Source organism: Chrysoperla carnea, chromosome 2, assembly GCF_905475395.1.
Source record: "Chrysoperla carnea chromosome 2, inChrCarn1.1, whole genome shotgun sequence".
Lineage (NCBI taxonomy): Eukaryota > Metazoa > Arthropoda > Insecta > Neuroptera > Chrysopidae > Chrysoperla > Chrysoperla carnea.
In genome coordinates, this window is record NC_058338.1 from 65,529,177 (window position 1) to 65,551,398 (window position 22,222).

Genomic DNA, 22,222 nt, shown 5'->3' on the forward strand with positions numbered 1-22,222 from the left:
TTAAATCAATGGACTCAAATTATGTGTTCATATATAGTAGAAAAATGGAAAACTAATTATTTGATCAAATTTATAGATTTTTGACCAAATTTCTCGAAAGCTAAAAGCTTGACTTTTTTTAAAAAAAAGAAACGGTAAAGGACGGCGAAATAAAAAGTTAGCAATCTTACTATTTTATAAAATTTGGTCAAATAATTATAAATTTGAAGAAATAACTAATTTTGCTTTCTTCTTGCGATGTATACAAGGTAGACACCAACTTTGACAATTCTAAAATATATTCAAAATAAAGCATCTGAGTGGAATTTAACCAAATATTTTGATGCGATTTTGTCTTTTTTTAAATTGAATTTCATTCCGTGAAATTCAATTGAAATTTTCGTACGTCAGGGCTTGCGAAGTAGGGAATAATTCACGTGACTAGCAATATGTTAAACGATATATTATGTTTACCGAAAAGTTAAAACCTTTGAAGTTTGTTTGAACTAAACTGTCTATTGAGTTTATTGAATATTGCCAGCTTAGGACTTCACGGATATTACAAAATTTTGTTCTCAATTTAACGATTTCTCGAGAAATTCGTCACTCATTTTTTATCTGATTCGGCGCCCCTTATTGCATCCCGAGAAATACTTTTCATTTTTTCATTTGAAAAAAAAAAAACAAAAACTTGCTCTTCTCGAAATATTTGAGAATTACAATACTTAATGTCCACCTGTATACCACTATTAATAGTTATTTTTTTAAATATATATGTACAATTAATATTTATCGCAGTGTTAACTAACAAATTTATATATTTTTATTTACTTTACAAACGATAGATTAAAAAATTATTTTTGTTTTATCGTTAATTTTTTTTTAAACATGATCTTAATAATTATGTAGAGTGAAAGTAAAGTCAAACATTTAAATTACAAATATTTACAAAAGAAAAAATTAATAATTTTTTAATATTTACAATTTTCTTCCATTATTTTTTGTTTTTAGGAGATTTTTGAATGGGTTTCAGAAGAATATAATAGATTGAATTTATAAGTAAATAGGAAAAATTATTTGTTCCGAAACGTCTCCAATGTTTTTTTCTAGGTCAAAGGAAGCCGAATTAAATTATTTATTTCCATAAATTATATTTCAGAAATTTCAAAAGCCTTCACTATTTACATGTATTTACATTATAGTTACCTATCTACTTACTTCATAATCGTTGTGGATATCAGAATTTATTTAGAAAGTTGTCTAAATTTATTTGTTTTGTATTTTAAGTACATAAAATTTGCGACTAAGCAAGCAAAAATCGTAAATTTTAAGATTCCATCAAATTTAATTTTAATTTGTAATATAATTTCATGGAATACCGACCCCGATAAAAAGGAAAACGTTGGAAAAAAAATACTTTAATAAAGTTAAATTAAGTTTAGTGAGATCTAAATAACTTAGGAAATAATAAAATTTTTATTCATAAAATTGTGTCCTTTTAAAGTTACTACAAACATTAAATATTCTCTATTTCTTGTTGAATTGTTTGGAAGGGAATGAGGAGATATAGTTTAGTAGCTCATGGAATAATTTCAAGAAAAATAAAAACAATTTTCATTTATACACAGGCTCAAATCAGATTAAGAAATCAGACAAATTTTTCGAATAGAAGCTACTGAATCAAGTGAAATGAATTCATCACGCGATCTCACTAAACCAAGTTTGATTGTATAATATAATCAGTAAGATTTATTTTCAAGGACGCTACACGACAATGCTTAACCAGAACTAGATCAAATCGAATATCAAATAGGTCAAGAATATAAAAGTAGCCACAACATGTAAAAGTTTGAGATAGAATAATTCTGAGGTACCCTGAATCATTTTCGTGACTCGTTTTATAAACTCCAATAATGAATATAACTTTTAGTTTCGAAATTTTACTTCCGAAATGTTCTAGATAAATGAATTTATTTTAAACAACTTAGAAATAATAATTTAGGCCATATTATGCGAAAAATATTCAATAAAATGTTCCTTCGTAAATCTATAAAATTTTAAAATGGAACGAACATTTTCTCAGTCATTTTGGATTTTTATAAATTCAGAATGGAATACTGAATTTTGGCGAGGATGTAATCATGGAATAAATTGGATTTTCTTAAAACAAATAATTAACAAATTTGTTTTTATTGCTTCAAATTTAGTTCATAACGCATAACGCTCACAACGCATGTGAAAATAATAATATTTCAATTTTTAGTTTTACCTAGTGTGTGGAAAATATAAATTGTACACCCTCTTTATTTAATTACAATATCGTAAATAAGTACATTATAAAAAAAAAGAGTAAAATATTGAAGATAGAATTTTCTCTAAGTTATAAGACTAAAATTTGCTTTTGGGTCTAGAAAACAAGGTGAGTCGACACGAAAATCGTCTAAATTTGTGAACGATGTCACTAAGTGTGGCTAAATCGATAATCATATTCCAAAATTTTCATTCATTTTAAGAAAATAATTGGATTTACATTAATCGTATACCGTTTTAATTATTTTCAATCACAAGATGGAGAAAAAGAAAGTATAGCCAGAACGTAACCGGCTGCTGTACAACGAATCCACCGACTCCCCTTGTTTTTCACGCCACGGATTGGCTATTTACTATGTTTACCATAAGAATTCCATGTTAATTTCTGTTTTGCTAGAAACAGATACAAAGAAATATTTAATGACATTTAAATGGTTGTTTTTATATTTATTTGAAAAATAACTTCTCTCTGCTGTTTGTTACATGAATGAGCTTTTATGAAAGCAAAAAGAAATTTCACGAATATCCCTTATGCTGGGTGGTTTAATGAAAGCCACCTCTTAATTTTTATTAGGGTACTTTCGGTAGTGAAAAATAAATCATGAAATTTGAAAAAAATTAAATTTTTTGTAGAAATATACTATAAAATATTCTGATTGTGAGTCATAAAAGCACATTATTGTTTTATTATATTAAAATTAAAAGTTTTAATTTTTAATCTCTATCGCGACCAAAAAAAATAGTAATTTCCTAGTAATTGTAGGTTATGTTACCATCAACTTTATTTATACATATAATAATTACATACACGACTATTGTTTTTACCAATATTACGTCACCAAAATGGCTGACAGCGTTTTGCGAGAAATAAAAATGGTTTAAAAAATATAATTTAATTTTATGGCAAGAATTAATTTTGTGCCTTTTTATTAGGAAAATGAACATTTTGAAGTAATTTTTCAAACATAGTAGAATACCCTATTGAATGCAGTTAGTGGCTTTTATTAAACCACCTGGAATATAATTTTTACCGTTTCGTCGTTAGTTGTTACAACTATGCATGACATAACATATACTACCAATCCAAAATACTTAATAGTGTTTTTAAAGTTAATTCCACTTTCAAAATTTGAATTTTCCATAATTACATACCATGATTATTTAATATTTAAGTTTCATAATGAAACAATAAAAATTTGTATTCATAATTGAAATTTGTATAAAGAAAATATTGTAAATAATACTTAACCGATAAAAAATTTACTTAAAAAAATAAGTCTGGTAATAAAAAATAGATTGGCACTAAATAAAAGAAGTCTAAAATTTTTTTTTTTTTGGTTTACCAACATTTTTAACCAAGAATACATCCATGAAAATCACTAGTAAAAAAAAATGAAAAAGAAAACAAACCTACTTTGTTATCTTAATAAATGATTTTAATATAAATTAATTAATTCGGTTTTTTTCTAAAATTAACCAATAATTGGTTTTAGTAGAAGATAAACGTACATAGTTCATTATTTGTATCCTCTATTTGATCCGTGGCTTGATACAAAATATGTTATACTTCAGCTCCTAAATCTTGTACACCACTTTCAGCAATAGGCACATATTTATCATCTATTTTTATTAAAATTATTGTTCGATCTACATGCGATCGTCGATTTGGATCTTTATGATTTGGTATCCAACGATGAACCACCTGAAACAATTTTTGTTAAAAATTAAGTTTTTAGAACTACATACATAAATAAAAAATATATTACCGTTCCTTCCATTCCCTTTTCAGGCAACCAATCTTTCCAGTATGATCTACCACCATGAGCACGCATTTTTTCATCGGGCCAAGTGACATCAATTCTTCGTCCAAGATTAATTGCATCATAAACCAAATTTGGATCCAATATCTAAAGTAGTAATGAATTATAGATTAATATTACATTTTAAAACTTTATTTTCATAAGATTGGAATGGAATGAAAAACGAACTTTGTTCTTATTCGGTGAAGAAAATTAATAAAAAAATTTTACGTACACGAACTCTATGAGGTGTAATTTGATGATCCGTCGCGATTGAATCATTTGCTGGTGATTGTTCTAAACCGGTACTTGTACTAACACTCAAATCATCTCGTCGTTCTTTACGACTGAATGATCCACCTTCAGACAGTAATCCAGCCAAATTAGCTAATTTTGAATTTGTTGGTTTACCTACTGATATCATACTTCCTCGATTAGCTCCGGCTAAAATAAAGAAAATTATTATAAAAATATGTTAATGATATATTTAATTTAATAAAATAGTTTAGAGCAAAAAATATTTCAATCGTGACATCGTGAAGCAAAGCTTCAAAATTTTCTCAACTTTTACTATTTTATACTTAGTTTTTTGATTGAGAAGCTAATATCGTGAGTGTGGAGAGATGAAGATGACATTGACGAGGGTATTTCACTTCAATTATTAGAGAGAAGATTTGTCAACATAAACCTTTAAAATGAATCCTAGATAATATTAACTACAGATAGGCAAAGATTGAGAAGGGTAGTTTGAAGATTTTTGTAAAAAAGTTCTAAAATCAATGATTACTTGAGTTTTTAACTACAGGTAGGCCAAGAAAGAGAAGGGTAGTTTGAAGATTTTTGTAAAAATTTCTAAAATCAATGATTGTTAGAGTTTTTGGCTGTAGCAAAAAAACTCGAGAAAAATAGAATAGTATCATATAAAGGGAAGCTATGACTCCAAGTAATGCTTTGGTTCAACGTGATCACGATTTTTGCGTTAAACCACTGCATAAATAATAAGTTAATTACTTAAAGAATTTCTTCCCAAACTTCCAGCTCGTGTACTTTCAGTCGAATGACCTGGCGCCGAATGTAAACTTCCTGGCAGCGTACAAGTAAACACATAATCATGTAATACACCTTCTTCCATAGTTCTACCAACAGATCCTCCACTTAAACAACCTTCGCCACAACGTCTTCGTAAGGTATTCCATAAAGTAACAACTGTATTTTTAATCACCGTTAAAGTTAAGGATCCCCCAACTAATGAACATAGCTGGTCATTTGTTTCCGCATAGCTTGTAGTTAAAGGTGAAACATAAATTGGATATCCAATCGGTTGATCACACGATGAATTAATAATATTTCTTAATGCCTGTTTAGCATTTTGTATGCTACCACGTTCAGGATTACGATTTCGTAAATAAACTAATTCTTGTTGTTGGCCTGACCAAAGACCACGAACACATTCGCGATTGATTTTAATTACACGAAAGTTTAAAAAGCGTTTATTTAACATTATTATTTTATATTCGTCGGTGCCTTCATCGAGCACATGCCTTAGTGCAAGTAAACTACGTTTACCACTAAGGACAGCATTACGCCATACAGGATCACCTTCATGTGAAATTATTAAATTTTCGTGATAATCATAAATTGCTAAATACAACGTAAATGGTTCTTCGTATTCTTCAGGTTCACGGAAATGATCTTGATGCAATTTTAAAGACATTCGTACAGCTGGTGCCACAACTTGACGTAATAATTCCATATCGGTGAATACCCATTCATCACGAATTGATGTAATTCGAAAATCACCTTTGAATAATGCATGTAAACCGTATAAGAAAAATTCCACACTAGAACAAGAATATCTTTTAAGTAATTATTCGTTTACACCTATTTAATTCGGACTTATAGACATTCGAAATTAGATATAATAATGGAATCCTATATACAGGATGGACAATTTATAATCTATTATGGCTACTAGATCGTTTTGTAGTTAACCAGTTAAAAATAACTTAAACAAAAGTTGCAGAGTTTGGGGAACATCATGTTCTGACATCAGATTAGACCTAGTTCTTCGGGTTGCTTTAATTTTTAAGCTATTCAATTTAGATCCTAAAAGGTAAGAGATAGAATAACATTTTAAATTAGAAAGTTGACCCTAATAAAAAACTAACATTTCTTATTTAAAACATTTTTTCTAAAATCGTCAGCTTTCGGAGGAACTTAAAAAATATGTCATTATTGCATTTAATCAAAAGAAAATGCGCTACGAAAAATGCTTTAGCTAAAAGTTATCAAACTTTCTAATTTAAAGTGTTGTTCTATCTCTTACCTTTTAGGATCTAAATTGGCTATTAAAGCAACCCTGAGAACTAGGTCCAATCTGATGTCAGAACATGAGATCCCCCACCAAACTCTGAAACTTTTGTTTAAGTTATTTTTTTGATTGATTAACACAAAATGTTATTAGCCATAATAGATTAAAATGGTCCACTCTGTATAATTTTGGATTTAAGATAAAGTCAATTTTTTTTTTACCTTGAAACTGTGTTGTGAGATGCAGCTCCCAGTGTACGACGTCCTAAAAGACTAAGTGCAAAACATAACAATACTAATGGTGAATCACGACCACTTTCAACAGTTTCTTGCATATGTCCAGCACAATGTTCGATCCATTCATGATAAACATTACAAAAACTAGCTTTTGTAATACCTGCACAACGCGAATCAAAATCTTCATCTATATTTATATTAAATACTGGATCTAAATCGACAAAATTTTTCTCTGACATTGGATTTAACGCATCCAATATATTTGGATTTTTTAACCATTCATTTAATTTTGGTGATAATGTTACGTAGAATATAATACTCTAAAAAATAAAATACAATTATTTTCGTAACAAGTTCACTGTAAAAGCAAGTGAAATTTACAAAATTTTAAAAGCTCCTGATAAATGCAGTTTTTATCTTGTAGCTCTCACCAAACTGAATCGATTTTTTTGAAACATAGCTAAGAACACACTCTATTAAGTTACCTTTCATAAAAAAAAAAAATTGATTCATTCTTTAAGAAGCTACGGTGCCACAGACAAACCATACACATACAACGGTCAAAGTTATAACACCTCTCTTTTTGTGTCAGGGGTGGGTAAAATTTATTTTTTAAATTGGAAATACGTCTTACCTTTACATAATATGTAATCAAAATTTTACGAAAATCAAAAACTTGAAGCATAGAAGCTGCACTATTATCGGCTATACTATAACCTTCTAAAACATATTTCCCCGCTGTAACTTCCCATGCTAACCATCTTTGACTAAAGGCTGCATTTACACTTAACATATGTGGCAAATGGCCTGGTTCACAACAACAGCACCCTAAAATTACAATAAAAAAATATAATTTATTATGTTGATTGGTTAGAAAAAGAACTACAGTCTTAATGCTGGTGCTCAAGCGTTTTCATGGCATAAAAATCTTATTTAAACGTTTTCTGCCCTCAAGCGATGATCGAGAAAGGAAATTTTCAACACAGACCTAAATTATATTCATCGTGAAAACAACAAATGTTGCAGAGATGTTCACTGGTGGGTATGAGCTGCTTTTTAATGAAATCTTTCTACAACAAATATATCTTGTTTGATTTTGATTCACACTTACCATCATTTTCTTCAACGCCTTCAGAGATAGCTTCAACTTCTCGTTGTTGACAATATGTACCACGAAATTCTAAACCACGCATTTGAAATGTGACTAATCCATTACCCTTTTCAATAATATGTACTAAACAATTCAAATAATCCGATGCTAATACAAAACAATCGCCTTGACTAACAAGACCCCAACGACCTAACATTAAATCACCACATAACGAATGTTGTAACGAACGCGTTAAGTGTTCATAAAATATTGAATTTAAATTATTATCATCAGCGCCAAGATTACGTTCTAAATGTGATGATAAACGTGTATTGGAATGATCAACGCGTCGCGTATTGTAATCACGTTCCCAAAATTTTACTGGTCGTACATATGAAGTTAAAAAAATTGCACTTCCTAAAAAAACAAAATTTAAATAGAAAAATTTTCAAATAATAATTACATATACAGTATGCATCCATTTTAATCAATACAATAAGAAAATACATAACAATTATTCAAACAAAAAAATATTCAACTCAAAGGGAATATCCTTTAAAACATCTTGAATTTAAACTTGATCTTTAGGGTCATTTAAAAGTCGCCTTGAGCTTGTTACTGATAAGAAATAGAAGAATATTTTAAATGAAAAATTGTTCCTTAATTAGACAAACAAATATCTTTTATTCGAAATATTTTTTCGTAAATCGAATAGATTAGACATAAATTGAATGCAAAAATCAAACAATACATAAAAGTATTTTTGGATTCAATTTTTGATACTAGTAAAAAGTAGAGGGAAGCTTTGACTAAAAGAGGTGATGTTTGTAAGAAAAAAACAAAGTTTGTTGGAAATATTTTATCGCCAATGACAATTAACATAGGTATTTTATTTTATATTGATTGAACTCCTCTGATTTCGTGTTAAATTTTTATAAGGAACAACTTTCTAATTTAAAGAGTTCTTCTCTCTCTTAGTAGTAACGAACCCAAAGTGACTTTTGGATGATCCTAATGGCCATGGTCATTCAAAGTGTCTCAAAAAAATTTTTGTATGAAAAACTTAACTGTAATAGTTACCCTACAGATTTTTCAAATTATCGATTAAGATGGTCGACCACGTTAGTGTATAAAAAAAATTTATTTTTACCTAAAAAAGGATTTAGAGGTGTTGATAATATTGCTGAAATTATAGCTTGTATAAAAAGCATTGCAGAATGTGGTACTGAAAATGGTTGGGCAAATGCATGAAATGCCGATCCCCATGTAATTTGCCATGGTGCAATATATGTTACCACAAATTGTAACTGAAAATAAATATTAGAAAGGGTTAGTATTAATATAGTGAGAATCTAATTTACGTGTTGGAATATCTTCTTTAATGTGGAGTTGTAAATGTTACATGGAGGTTTAGGGCCTCCTTTTGTTTAAATTTACGCCTTTTTCACCCTTTTTGATCATATCATCCTTAGTTGCAACCTCTGCAATATACAAAACTTCATAATAACAGAATTCCCGATATTGACGGCTTGTGGCCACTCTGCGATGGTTGCATATATAGAAATACAATGTTTTCAAGAAAAGCGAGGTTGCAAAGAATGTAAAATGTATGTTGTAAAAAGTTTGCGCCAAAGCCTTCTTCTAGTAACATTAGTTGAGGTAAACATGATTTCCAACACGACAATTTACAAGGTGTCAGCGAATAAATACAAAAACTTTAAATCTTTTATACCTTTAACTTTTGTCAAAAATTCAATATTGATGGAATTGTGGAAACAATAGTATATTATTCTGAATAAAATGATGTAGTTTTTTCATGAAACTAATTATAAATTTAGTTATTAGAAGCAGAAATATAATTAAATTATTTTTTCAATGTTTCTGTTGCTACTGCCTCATAGCATATTTTTGGTCTTCTAATAACTGAAAATGTATCTCGAAGAGTATCTGGGGTATATTTATGTACCAGTCAAGACTACTAGATGTACATTGCTAGTGGTTCTTTAGTTACTATTGAACTTAGAAAGTATAAGATGTATTTTGGTTTAAAATTGTTCAAGGAACACGTTTTTAAAGTTTGAGTAATTATTCTCGGACATCTTGTACAAGTTAAAATTGATTATTAGTGGATCATTCTACAATAATAGAAATTATTTGATAAGTATTTTCGCTCACACTATTTTAAAAAAATGATAATTTATTCATAAATGTTCTTTTACTTAGGTTTACGTTACGTTAATTACCCGTACATGGAACACAAACAGGTTTATAATAAATAGAAAAAAGGCTTAAAATATGTATACAAAAATTTCTATTTTGTAGAATAATCCGTATATTTTATACTTACTTTCAATAAAAGTTCATAAAATTTACTAAATAATATAGACACTATAAAATAATCAACAAGAAATGTTTCACTTGTAGCAGCAAAATCAAATCGAAAGAATAATATTGTAAAACTTAATATTAGATATTGATAACTACAATCTGAATAGGAACCACGTACAACTTTTAATGAACATATACACAATATTAGGGCAGCACCGTATGGTCCAAATTTTGTATTTATCACAAATGCATCCTGTGTCATTGATATTAAAAATAATATTGGATATAAGATGTTACGTTCAATGAACGATAAATAAACGTAAAACTGTAACAAAAACATTTTATTAAAATTAAAATAGTTAGGACGTTCTGTAAATAAGAGATTTTCAAAGTTTGGTTATTAATTCTGTCGTTGTAAATAATTATACAGAAAATTTTGTTTCTGGGATAGAGAGGCTTATTGGTTGTATATTTTAAAATTATGTTCGTAATGTACAGGTGAAAAGTATCAGTTGTATTTTTTAATGGACAACCTGTATATTATTTTATTTTCAGGTTTTACGGTAAAAATAAAAGTGATTTTCCTCAATTTTTACCTCACTTAAAATTCACGGTTTTCGAAATATTTAAACCAAATTCAGCTTTGAATTTATTAATCGATTGAGTTTTTTGTCACAATTGTTTATAATTGAATTACTTATACAGGTTGCCCAAGATTATGGCTAAAAATTTACAAGTATGTAATTCTTTATCAAATACCATCAACTTTTCTGTAGATAACTGTTTAAGTTTACATGGTAAACGCACAGTTTCAGAATGCAAAATTTAATATGAATGTCAACTATTGATGTTTGAATCGATTAGTAGTTTTTGACCGTAGAACCTGAAAATAAAATATACAGGGTGTTTCATTTAAAAAAATACAACTTGGATAATAATTTTAAAATGCACAAGGCCAATGCCAATAAGCCTCCATCCAGGAAACAAAACTTTCATAAAATCAATCAGTTTAGCCTTAATCTTTTGTGTCGAATAACGTGAATAACCCTGTATATATTTTTAATATATACATCTAAAATTTATATTTTTCTACCTACAGCCAGTTATTAACTTTTATGTGTCGTTAAAAAATTTAGAAAATGCTAAATTAATAAATGATCGTAAATAATAGTAATCCAATAAATGATAAATTAATATATCATTTTTCTTGATTTTTCGTTAGAGCGATCTCACAAATAGCGCTTTCAGTTCAAAACTTTTCACTCCATATAAGAATATGCTATTTGCGGTTTTCTTAAATTTTTTTAGTTTATTAAATGGCAAAGCAAAAATTAGTAAATTAAAAATCCATTACCTAGAGAGCCCACCTGTTATAATGTACGCACGCGTAATTGAAAATAGTTTTTAATTGCATGCGAATAATTAAATACAATAAAATAATTCAAATTAATTATTGTTTATTGTGAATGACATTTCGTTTATCAACTAACTTCATGGTGTTACAAAAGTTGTACCTAACTTCAATATGTAGTTTTCGTATCACCCTATATAAAAATTACCCGTATATAAAAATTCACGCTGATCATTTTTTCATAACGTTCTTGGAGCAGTATAACTTCAAAAATTAAATAAATTTGAACCATATCTCTTAGGGGCGGGACTCCTAGTTGTAGATAAGATACATCTTTTTCGACAAATTACATGTCTTCGGGATTTCTTAAATAATTCAATTTCAAAGAGAGTGGCTAATTCTAAGTTTATATTTGAAAAGAAATATTATTAAAAAATATCGATATTTGATTTATACATACTTTTTCAAACCACATAACTTTTGCTGGTGTTCGCACTTCAAATAATCCGTATTCATGCGAACGTAACACAGGCCTTGCAATACACAACCATGGTAATTGTTTACGTAAATGTGGTATCACATAATGCAACAATAACCCCACACAAATTAAAAATATTTTAAATCCATCACAAACTTCTGTTTTAAGTACACTAAACACATTTGTAGTGTGTAAACCAAACACCAACAGTCCAACAAAACTACATATTAACATATCATTTTTTAAGCGTAAATTTACTGTCCGTTGTAATTTTTGTGGCAACGGATCAATTAATTCTGAATCAGACGGTCGTCGTATATTATTTGTTTTCTTCTTTTTTACAACATCCTCAGTTTCTTCGTCCTTTTTCGGATCATTTTTCTTCTTGGATGTTGCACCGGCTGTTAACTGTGTGGTATCACGATGTATATCGGGTGGCCAAAAGTGTGTTTTTAGTATATTCCACATATTTGATGGATCACTTGCACATCGACTTAAATGATATGCACTAGGAATTAAACATCCACAAAAAATTGAGAATAAAATATGTTGGGCACATTTTTCTTCAGCCATTGAACCATATGCAAAACCGTAAAGAATTAAAATAGTTATCATTGATCGAAAAACTGAATAAAATGCTGCTGTTAAACTTGACATTGCATTTCCACCAAAAATATGCATATCAATCTGTTCCAAAGTATACATTGTAAACGTATTTATCTGTGGACATAATCCTAGTGAAAATATAATTGGAAAACATAACAAGAGTGTGGATAACGTATCTTTTGTCATGATTAATAAGTTTTTATTAAATAATTCAAATCCATACATACGGAGATTATTCTCATCCGACTGATTTGAAATCGCGAAGTGTAAAATAATAATTGTACCGGAACATAAACAAAAATATACGGGACGTGAGAATGCCATAATACGATTAAAACCGTGAGTAGGAGATGCCGCATCCGGTTGAACACTTTTTAATAATGAATATTGACATCCGGCGATTACAAAACAAAATAAAAATGCACATAAATCTTCATAAAAATGTAACTGTAATAAGATAGCACCAAAAATAGCCACAAATGTTGTTAACATTACCGATAAAAATGTATCCCATAACGATAAATTTCGATCGAGTAATGCTAATAAACTTAAACGATCCGTGTAAATACGAATGTAAGTCCGTGGCCATATTTTATATTTATAATAACACTTTTGCTGACGAAACATATCCGTTGAATTCTCCACGGACATATTTGATGTCATAAATCGGAAACGACGTTGTGATGTAGACGCTGTTGCAATCACAACATCTGTATCGGTTTCACCTTGGGAACTGGGTAATCGTAATACAGGTTCTGGGGGTAAAGGTGATACAACTCGGACGGTATATGATGTACCCTGTACAGGAGCTGTTGGACTATCTAACACAACTGTTAATCCAGATGAATTTAACGACAGTGTACTGTTGCTAACCATCTCCGTTGGTTCATTCCAATCGTTATCTACAATTAATTGATTTTGATAATGTTGTTGACGAAATATCGTTTGCACTAATTTACCAGCAGTACTACTTGGAGCAAATGGTCCATACACAGGTACACCAGTGCCACGTTCATCAAATGTGTAAGTCCAAAAATTACCATATTCATCACGAAAAAAATGCCGGGATCCTTCGGATGTATCATTATGTGACGATGCAATATGCGAATTGGCACGTGATCTACGACTTATAGCTGCCCCACGTTTTAAACGACAATTTCGTGGTGGTGAATTTGGACGGTCAGTGGAATGTTTTCTACATGGTGGAATTTGACCACCAACTGGTGGTCTTGATTCTAAAAAAGCTGCAAGTAATGGCGTAGCTGGGGCTGGTAATAATGAACTTAGCTCATTATTACTACTACTTGACGATGCTTCGTAACAATTTGTTCGTAAACGACGTGTTCGAGAAACTGTCTTACTATTTGTACGTGATAAATTACGCTTTCGCTGTGATCCACCACCATTTTTTGTATGTACAAGACATTCTAGACCTTCAACAGATGCTATTTGCTTATTTCGTAATGGACGATTCTCCTTTGAATTATTTCCTGATGTTATATTCCAATCTAATGTTGTATTTGGGCGTAATATATCACCTTCACGATCTTCACGGGTTGAATATCGGCGACGAAATGTACATCGACGTTCTGACTCACTTTTTACTAATGTACCAACAATACGAGGTTTACGATCGTGTTCTGGATTACGTAACGATTGTCGATGTGTGACCGTACGAGTGTGTTTTGGTATTGCACCCAACTTTCGTATTGATGTTTCTAAATCATTTGATGAATTTGGTTGGTTGTTTGTTGTTGATGTGACCCATTTTGAAAAATTTGCGGGGATTTTTCTACATTCTTTATGTTCTAATATCCATTTATCTAATTCATTTTCATCGATGCTAATTGTTGTACTTGAACTGCTTGAATCTAAGTCGGTTTTATGCCGTGAATCTATAAAATAATAATTTGAATTAAGTTCTGAACCCATAATATTAAGGAATATCACAAACTGATATGCGCCCTTTTACAAAAAAACCATAGTGTTTTAAATTTTGTGCTAATGGGGGGATGTTAGAAACAGTCACGAAATAAAAGGAGTACAGTGAAGCTCAAGAAATAGACTTAAAATCGATAACAAAAAAATCAACTTTTTATCAAAATTAAACATGATGACAAACAACTTTAAAGTTGTGGAAGAACGGTCTTTGAATACCGGGTGAACGAATCCGGCATTTTTTTTATACCAGGTGTATATGGTATGTCAATAATTAAGGCAGCATGGTCATTTTGATAAGGAATATGTGTCCGGCAACGATCACTTCCAGAGCTACATGCCTCCGAATTTTTGTGAATCAACCAACCATTTTTATTAATGCTTCAGAATCTTTTAGAATTTATGGAGAATCTGTTGATTTTTTTAATGGAAGGCATTGTTGTTATCTAAGAGGAGGTTGACATATCGAATTTCACTCCAAGTTCGTTCCTTTAGTTTTGAAGAGCTTTGGGGATTAATGTTGATTATTTTAGTTTTAAATTTGTGAAATATTTTATGAAAGTTCGAAATGGTAAGAAAGGTAGAAAACAAGAACTTACCCTTCGATTCAGAAATAATATCATGTTCATTATCGGATATTTGAAACAAAGAATTTAAACCAACTACACTAGACGAATCGGTATGCTCTTCAGTGCTACTTGTAGTTTGTGATGCAGCAACGGCTGTAAATGGTTTTTTACTTTTACTTCGACGTTTAACACCTCGTCGAATTATTGCGCCCCCACTATTCGCTGTCGCATTTTCTTTTTGTACATTCTCACAATCACCAATATCACTTAATTTAAGTTTATCATCACGTTTTGATCTTGTTCGACAATTATCACATTTATCATCAATTGTATTCAGACTAGAATCACTGCCAGAACAAAATGAACATTCACTTAATTTTCGTTCACTATTCTCATTATCAGTGGCATTACAATCGGTGCGTGCATCATGCATTTCTGGTGTTGCACTTGAATTTGATATATCATTCTCTAATAAAGCGTCTTTGGATGTGGCACTTGTACGTTCAACATTCTCTTCCGAATCAAATTGCTTTTGAAAGTAAACTGAATATTTATTATTGTCTAATGCGCCTGTACTATAACTATTACTTGAACATTTATGTGCTGAGTTTTTATTTAAACGGTGATGATTTTTGCGACGCTCTTTAATACATTTATCACTTTTGCGTACATCTTCAATTTTTGGATTATTTAAACCTAAAACATTTTTATTAAATTAACAGAATAAAATTCAAGGAAATTAATGGAAAATTTGTCGTTATATATCTTCGACAAAAGGGACATACAGTACCGGCTGTACATTTATGCAGGAATAAAAATAGTAGATAATTAAGAAATGACTTTCAAGAAAAGAATCTCTAATTAGTTTAAAGTTCTTCCAAGCTAAAGAAACTTAAAAACTTGGTAATGTGATTATCAGTCTATATATGTATATGTGTTACTATCTTACACACTAGAGACCAAACGTGTTGTGAGACCTTTATGATTCTGACGTCAAACGATTTGTCAGAATCTTGCGGATGTTACTGAAGATATGGCAGTAATGAAAATTCAATATCACGATCACCAGATGTTAAGTAGTGTATCATTGAACAGCTATTAGGTAGACAAATCGATAGACGTAAGAATCATTAAAATCGGCACATGCGTTTGGTCTCTATAGCGCCAGAAAAAACCAAACATACATACATAGGCTGAAAATGAAAGGCGAGGAACTATGGTAAGTGAAGTATTATTGAATAGATATTTTAAAATCCTAACTAAAATGTTTAAAATAAAAAATTTAAAAAACCGACTGCGTTAAATAAAAACTGAAAAGAAACAAACACGACCAATAGTTTACATAGCGACTTTAATGTTAAAATCGCATATAAAAATTATTGTTTTTGTTTTTTCTTTTCAGTTTTTATTGAACGCAGTTGGGTTTTTGATTTTTTCGAATTTGTTTTGTTTTTCAAGGTGTAATACAATTTTGTAGAGGTACATTATCTAAGATACATTGATTTACACTTTCCAGTGTATTTATTTTACACACAGTGTACTACACCGGTACAATAATTATGATCAAAAGCAGGTGTGATAAATGACAGCAAATTATTCCTTCTTTTTTTTAAAAATATACGTACCTAAAACTTTTACATCCGATTCTAACCCGTCCAAACGAACTAATATTGTATAACGACTAAATTTATTTTGATCTTCATATTCACTATCAGAATTATGAATAACTGATTCAATATCCGAATCAGGACCATGTGATGTTTGATGTTCGTCCGATTGTTCAGCGATTGGATAAACAATTTCTGATCCATAACTAAAATATGGACATAAACTTAAATGTGGATTGCGTACTAGCGTTGTACTTGGTGGCGGTAATGCAGGATTTCTATACGACGATGTACTTTGTGCCCCGATGACTTCTAAACTATTTGGATGTGGCACTAAATTTGTTGGTGGTGGACAACTTGTTTCGAGTGCGGTGCTTCGTATACGTCGCATACAGGCACTGTTGTGATTTTTCCAATAATTAAAACCTTCTGCATTGATTTGTGCATTTGGATTTTTATCTATGTAACCAAGTTCTAATGACCCTGTTGGTTTTATATTAATTTGATCAACTGCAGGAAGACATCCTAAACTGCAATTTGTTACATTGGAATGTCTGCGTGTTACAGGAAGATCAACTGTTTCTACATCATTTTGATCTTGTAAATCAACACTGACTTGATGTGCTAGTTTACGACATCTGTTAAAATTAAACAAAACAAAAATTATAATAAGGATGGAAACGTCAATTATATTCCAATAAAATTTAGGTAATCGAAAACTAATCCATTTTACAGGTTATTAAAGAAAGTTTTATTTTATGTTGTTTCATTAATATCCCACTGAATAAATAGTGACCTTGGTGTTAGTCAGTTTGAAAATGGCAATAAAAACCGAAACATGTCGCTATTATTCGGTTTGTGTTCAATTTGGAAATGTTGGGATACAATGAATATAAAAATCAAATTAAACGTTTTGCCTAATTTTATCATGATATTGTAAACACTTACTTGCGAGGATGTACAATGCAATTCATTCTTGGACGATATCGTTTTGATGATTCCTCAGATATTGTACCAATTTGAATTGTCGAAGCATCACCAGCCGGACCAGGATTTTCACATACTGACACTCCTTTATTTTGAATTTCTGATAAGTTTTTATGTGTTGTTTGACTGGATGTTGTTGCTTCAGTTGCACTTGTTCCCGAAGCTTCCAACGCTGGACGGAAAGACATTTCTTCACTACTCTCAGAGGAATTTTTACGATGTACATCGACTGTTAAATCTAAACAATTAAACGATTTAAAATTAATGCATAATTAAATTATTTCTAAAATTTTGTTCTTACCGATTGACATGCCTAACTTAAAATCACCATTTTCCCCATTTGATCTAGGATAGTCTATTGATTCCACAGAATCAATATCTGTTCCACCCACAGCTCCACCTTCTGTAAATGATCCGTAAGAACCGGCCGGTGCTGGTGATTTGGAACGCCTGTTGCTAGACATTTCTTGTAATTCAATTCCTTCATCCTCCCTATAATTTGATAACAATGAGATTTCATCAACGTCGAATGTCATAGTTATTAAAAAAGTTTAAGTTAAAAGTAACAAGTCAGAATCACATTATGAAACTAATATTTTTATTGAAAATGAAGCAGTGCATTACATTCATTAATTATAATCAACTAGCTTTTAGCACCCGCTTCAATGGAAAATTTCAAGTTTATAAACAAAAACGACCACATAATATCCTTTACCCTCTTTACTTGCATTTTCCCACTTAAACTTCCCTTAAGTTCTTTTAATTCTCTTTAACTAAAGTTGAAACTCTTAACATATTCCCTCCCTCCTTCTTGACGCAAAGAAAGATTTCGGCATTTGGCCACAAAGCGCGCAATATTTATCTACCAAACCAACCGTCCTAACAGGTTTGGTTGATAAGTCTATCAATAACTGAGAACTCACATGAATTATCTGCCTGTTTCAGATAAGAGTTTTCGGAGTGTCTATTATGACCACCCGTCACGAATAGACGTGCCTATAATTTATATATCAAATGTATATCTATCCGTGTCTATAATTTCAGACACAGATATCCGTGGATATACAGTTAGAGTCAAGGATTACGAATTTTCTCTCGCGTGATCTCACCCTGTGATCATAGGGTTGCCCATGCCTTGAGTCCATCATAGGGTTGAGTTAGCACGGGTTTGTGGGTATTGTAGCTCTTGCGTCCACCCTGTGATTCCTATGTCCGTTGTGGATGGCAATAGCAGCACTCAAGAATTTTAACATATTCCAATTTTATTTAAAAATAAGTTTTATACTTATTTTTTCTGTTTCCAATAGGAACAAAAATTCGCGAAAAAAATGTTCATTTTCCAATATTCATAAAAATAGCGAAATTTAAATATACAAAAAAAAAAGATTCAAACCAGAGTCTTGGCAAATTAAATTTTGTAAAAACAAGTGACAAACAATTGACTGATTTACTTGTTGAAATACCTTGCATAGAAAGTGTTGAAAATCAGTGCTTGCATTATTTTTTTATAAATTAGAAGAGTTTAAAAAGCCAACATAATTTTGGAGGCCTTTCGGCCGCCATTTATTTGGTTTTCGATAATTTTCGCAAGTATATTCTAGAATTTTATTTTGTTTTGCGAGAATGTTTCACAAGACCACTAGTTGCAACTATCTGCAAATTTTCTATTCTTTATCATTTATAGTTTTGAAGAAAATGGACACCAAAGTTTTGTCCTAATTTGCGCCCTCGCGGATAAACAGTGACGTTTACGAAAAAATGTTTTCCCGATAAGCACAAAGTTACAGCACTCTAAGAAAATAGTTTGACTTTATTTTTTATTATTATTTAGGTTTCTATAACACCTGCCTGCAACTTTCGTACGTATAACTATTTTAAATGAAGAAAAATTTTCATAAGGAAAAATAAATTTCGAATTTTGTTGATTATTTACCTTCTAGATTGGAAATCATGTTGAGGTGCTCGACGTCTTTCACTTTCTGAACGATTATCGATAGTATCAATTTGTATACATTCAGTAGTATCGTACATATGATGAAGGCCCAAATTGATTAATTTTATTACTGCGAACACTACCGTCACGATGAAACAATAAATGTACCATACAAATTCTTCTGGTGGGCAATACTGTAAATAAAATAAATCGAGGTAACCTTTATTTCGAAAAATATATATCGGATGGAAAAATTTAAACAGGCGGTTTAGTTCATTTATGAAATTAAAGCTCTAGAACACATTCGCAAAATTTCGTGATATTTTTGGTAGTTGGGGAATTATCCGTTATCGTGCTTATGGGCGAACAGGCGAATAAATTGAAACATTAAAATCGACTAATTAGATCAATTACAATTCCGGAGATAGAATGCGAAAACGAGAGACACTGAATCAAATAGAAGGTCACCATAAAATGCTACACCCAAAACCGAACAACCTTTACTTCAATAAATTTTTGCAAAAAACGTTCTGTAAATGGATTGTTCAACTAAGTACAAATTCAGTAGAACCTCAATAACTAGAATTTTTTTTAATTCCCTTCTTTTATAATATGATATGAATTTATTAATTGGTGTGCTCTAATGAGCGAATCGTTGCATAAAAAAATTATTCTATCTATAGTGCTTGCATTCATTTTTGTTGCGAGTTCTCACTCCTCTGATGCTGTGCATCACGCGTCAATTTCGCACCTGTATAGCTAAAGTTTATAATTTAACACTTCGATAACTCAAGTCTAAGATTCCGTAATTCGAATTTTTTTAAGTATATCTTTTCAATAATTTCTAGAAAATATAACATCGAATTTGTATTTTAGAAAGGCGATAGATGCCAACATTTAAAAAATATCTAATCGAAAGTTGTTTTCATTTTATTATATTTGAGAGAAAATTCATTGAATTTAATTTTAGAATTTGATGTCTAAAACAAATCGGCTCTTGTACTATAAAATTCAGAAGTTTCCATTACAATGATATTTTAAAACTTTGATATATTATAACATTTAGTATAATATCCGTGGACATAAAATTCGTGGCAAGTTATCCAGATTTATTTATTTTCAATTTATTATGGTTATATTAGGTTGGATTGAATTCTGGAGACCACACAAAAGCAGATGAGTCATTGAAGTCGTGGAAATTACAGAGAATGAATTGCTCTTTGCTGGTATCATTTTCTCATCTTTGTTTGATGAACTTCGTACTCTTTTAGTGATTAATAAAATGTGTCACATCCTAAGCAAAATTCAAAATTTAATTTTGAAAAAAAGGAATACTTATTGAAAACTTGGCTTTCGGTTTCGGTTATAAGTTTGCTTATTCTACTAAATTGTTTCCTTGATTTGCATGTCTTTCGAACAGTTATCAAAAAATTATTAAGCAAAAGAAAATCTAAAATATTTTAACTTTATCAAACTGCGCTTTTTGACAAAGATATGTGATATGTTTTTACTTGATTGCCATCCGCCCGAAAAAAAGGATCATTTTTTAAATATAAAAAATGCTCTATTTTTAGTGAGAGATCATAATCTCTTTTTATATCCTTTTGTATAAGCCCCGATTTTTAACTAAAGGTGGGGTGTGAAATTGGATGTTCCAAATACAAAATTTTAACATTCTATGGCTACTAGCGGTATTTGAGTCATGTGTGAGAACGTAACTATGTATCAGAACCAGTTATGAGTTAAATCGAACCTCTATCTCTAAATTTCAATTACCTAGTATTGTTATTTTGTCGGAAGATAGTCAAAATGTATTTAAGTACAAAGAAGCCCAGTTAGGACTGTGAGATAACACAATATTTGAAATTTTAATTATAAAGTCGGTAAACTTTCCATTGAAAAATTATAATATTTTTTATAACTAGTTTTATTTAGGGATTTTCAAGTAACCATTTCCGATGGGAAATTTTATTAAATATTTCATCACTTTTCTTTAAATTAACTTTCATCGTTTATGAATTTTGTTTTGAACAAAAAGTATCCCAAATATATAAAAATTATAATTTTTAGATTTGTGTCAGTTGAAAAACTGTAATCATTTAGTTTTAAGTTTTTAGTTATGAAGTCTCATGTATTCAATTCAATGGAAATTTTTGGTAATTATATTAAATTTGATTCCTGTTTCAGTAAACTAATTATTTTGCAATGGTCCAAATTCTCTCAGCTGATGATGACAAAGGTTATGTTTTATGTTATTGACCCCATTGATTTGTTTAATAAAAAAAAAAAAACAAAATGACGTATTGACACCAAATTTTGGGATAAAAATATTTCGTAACAAGTAATGAAAAATACAACTTACTAAATATATAGTAAATGGAAAACATAACAGAAATAACCAAAGGTATAAATGAAATGTATTGCAATAAACATCTTGGTGTGGGTCAAAAAACCATCCTCCTGTCAACGATGCCCAAACACCTTGCCGTAATATCTCCAATGTTTGTGAGACCATATTTCATTTTTCACACCATTTTTTATAATAATCATTGATTAAATTTAAACACTTTTGGAATAAAACATTATTTGATTATATTTTTTGATTGAAATAAATATTTGTATACTTCTTAAACATACACAGTGCACCAGTCACCATAATAGTTCGTGGTTCAGACTACTTTGGCAACTGCGTATTCCGTT

General features: G+C 30.2%; 1 protein-coding gene across 2 annotated transcripts; it reads right to left on the reverse strand.

Moving 5' to 3' along the window:
- Nucleotides 1-3,754: 3,754 nt before the first annotated feature.
- LOC123294136 (pecanex-like protein 1) lies at nucleotides 3,755-22,168 on the reverse strand. Of its 2 annotated transcripts, XM_044875227.1 has the most exons (17): nucleotides 21,885-22,168; nucleotides 19,523-19,716; nucleotides 17,891-18,081; nucleotides 17,551-17,827; nucleotides 16,621-17,240; nucleotides 15,026-15,691; nucleotides 13,448-14,383; nucleotides 11,865-13,390; nucleotides 10,073-10,378; nucleotides 8,876-9,032; nucleotides 7,747-8,142; nucleotides 7,270-7,463; nucleotides 6,621-6,955; nucleotides 5,100-5,929; nucleotides 4,324-4,532; nucleotides 4,056-4,196; nucleotides 3,755-3,991 (listed from the first exon to the last, which is right to left on the reverse strand). In XM_044875227.1, exons 1-17 carry the CDS (start codon nucleotides 22,035-22,037, stop codon nucleotides 3,851-3,853), a joined length of 7,272 nt encoding a protein of 2,423 aa, XP_044731162.1. In that variant the 5' UTR covers nucleotides 22,038-22,168; the 3' UTR covers nucleotides 3,755-3,850. The 2 variants fall into 2 exon arrangements, with proteins under 2 accessions (XP_044731162.1, XP_044731161.1); XM_044875226.1 differs by having other exon boundaries at nucleotides 11,865-14,383.
- Between the last annotated feature and the right edge of the window lie 54 nt (nucleotides 22,169-22,222).

Excerpts from the sequence above, each read along its gene's own strand:
- LOC123294136 (XM_044875226.1), bottom strand. The coding sequence starts at position 22,037 with ATGGTCTCACAAACATTGGAGATATTACGGCAAGGTGTTTGGGCATCG. Across the intron at positions 8,143-8,875 it reads ACCTCTAAATCCTTTTTTAG|GAAGTGCAATTTTTTTAACT; the intron begins GTAAAAATAAAT and ends TTGTTTTTTTAG. Across the intron at positions 4,533-5,099 it reads TTTGGGAAGAAATTCTTTAA|CCGGAGCTAATCGAGGAAGT; the intron begins GTAATTAACTTA and ends TCTTTATTTTAG.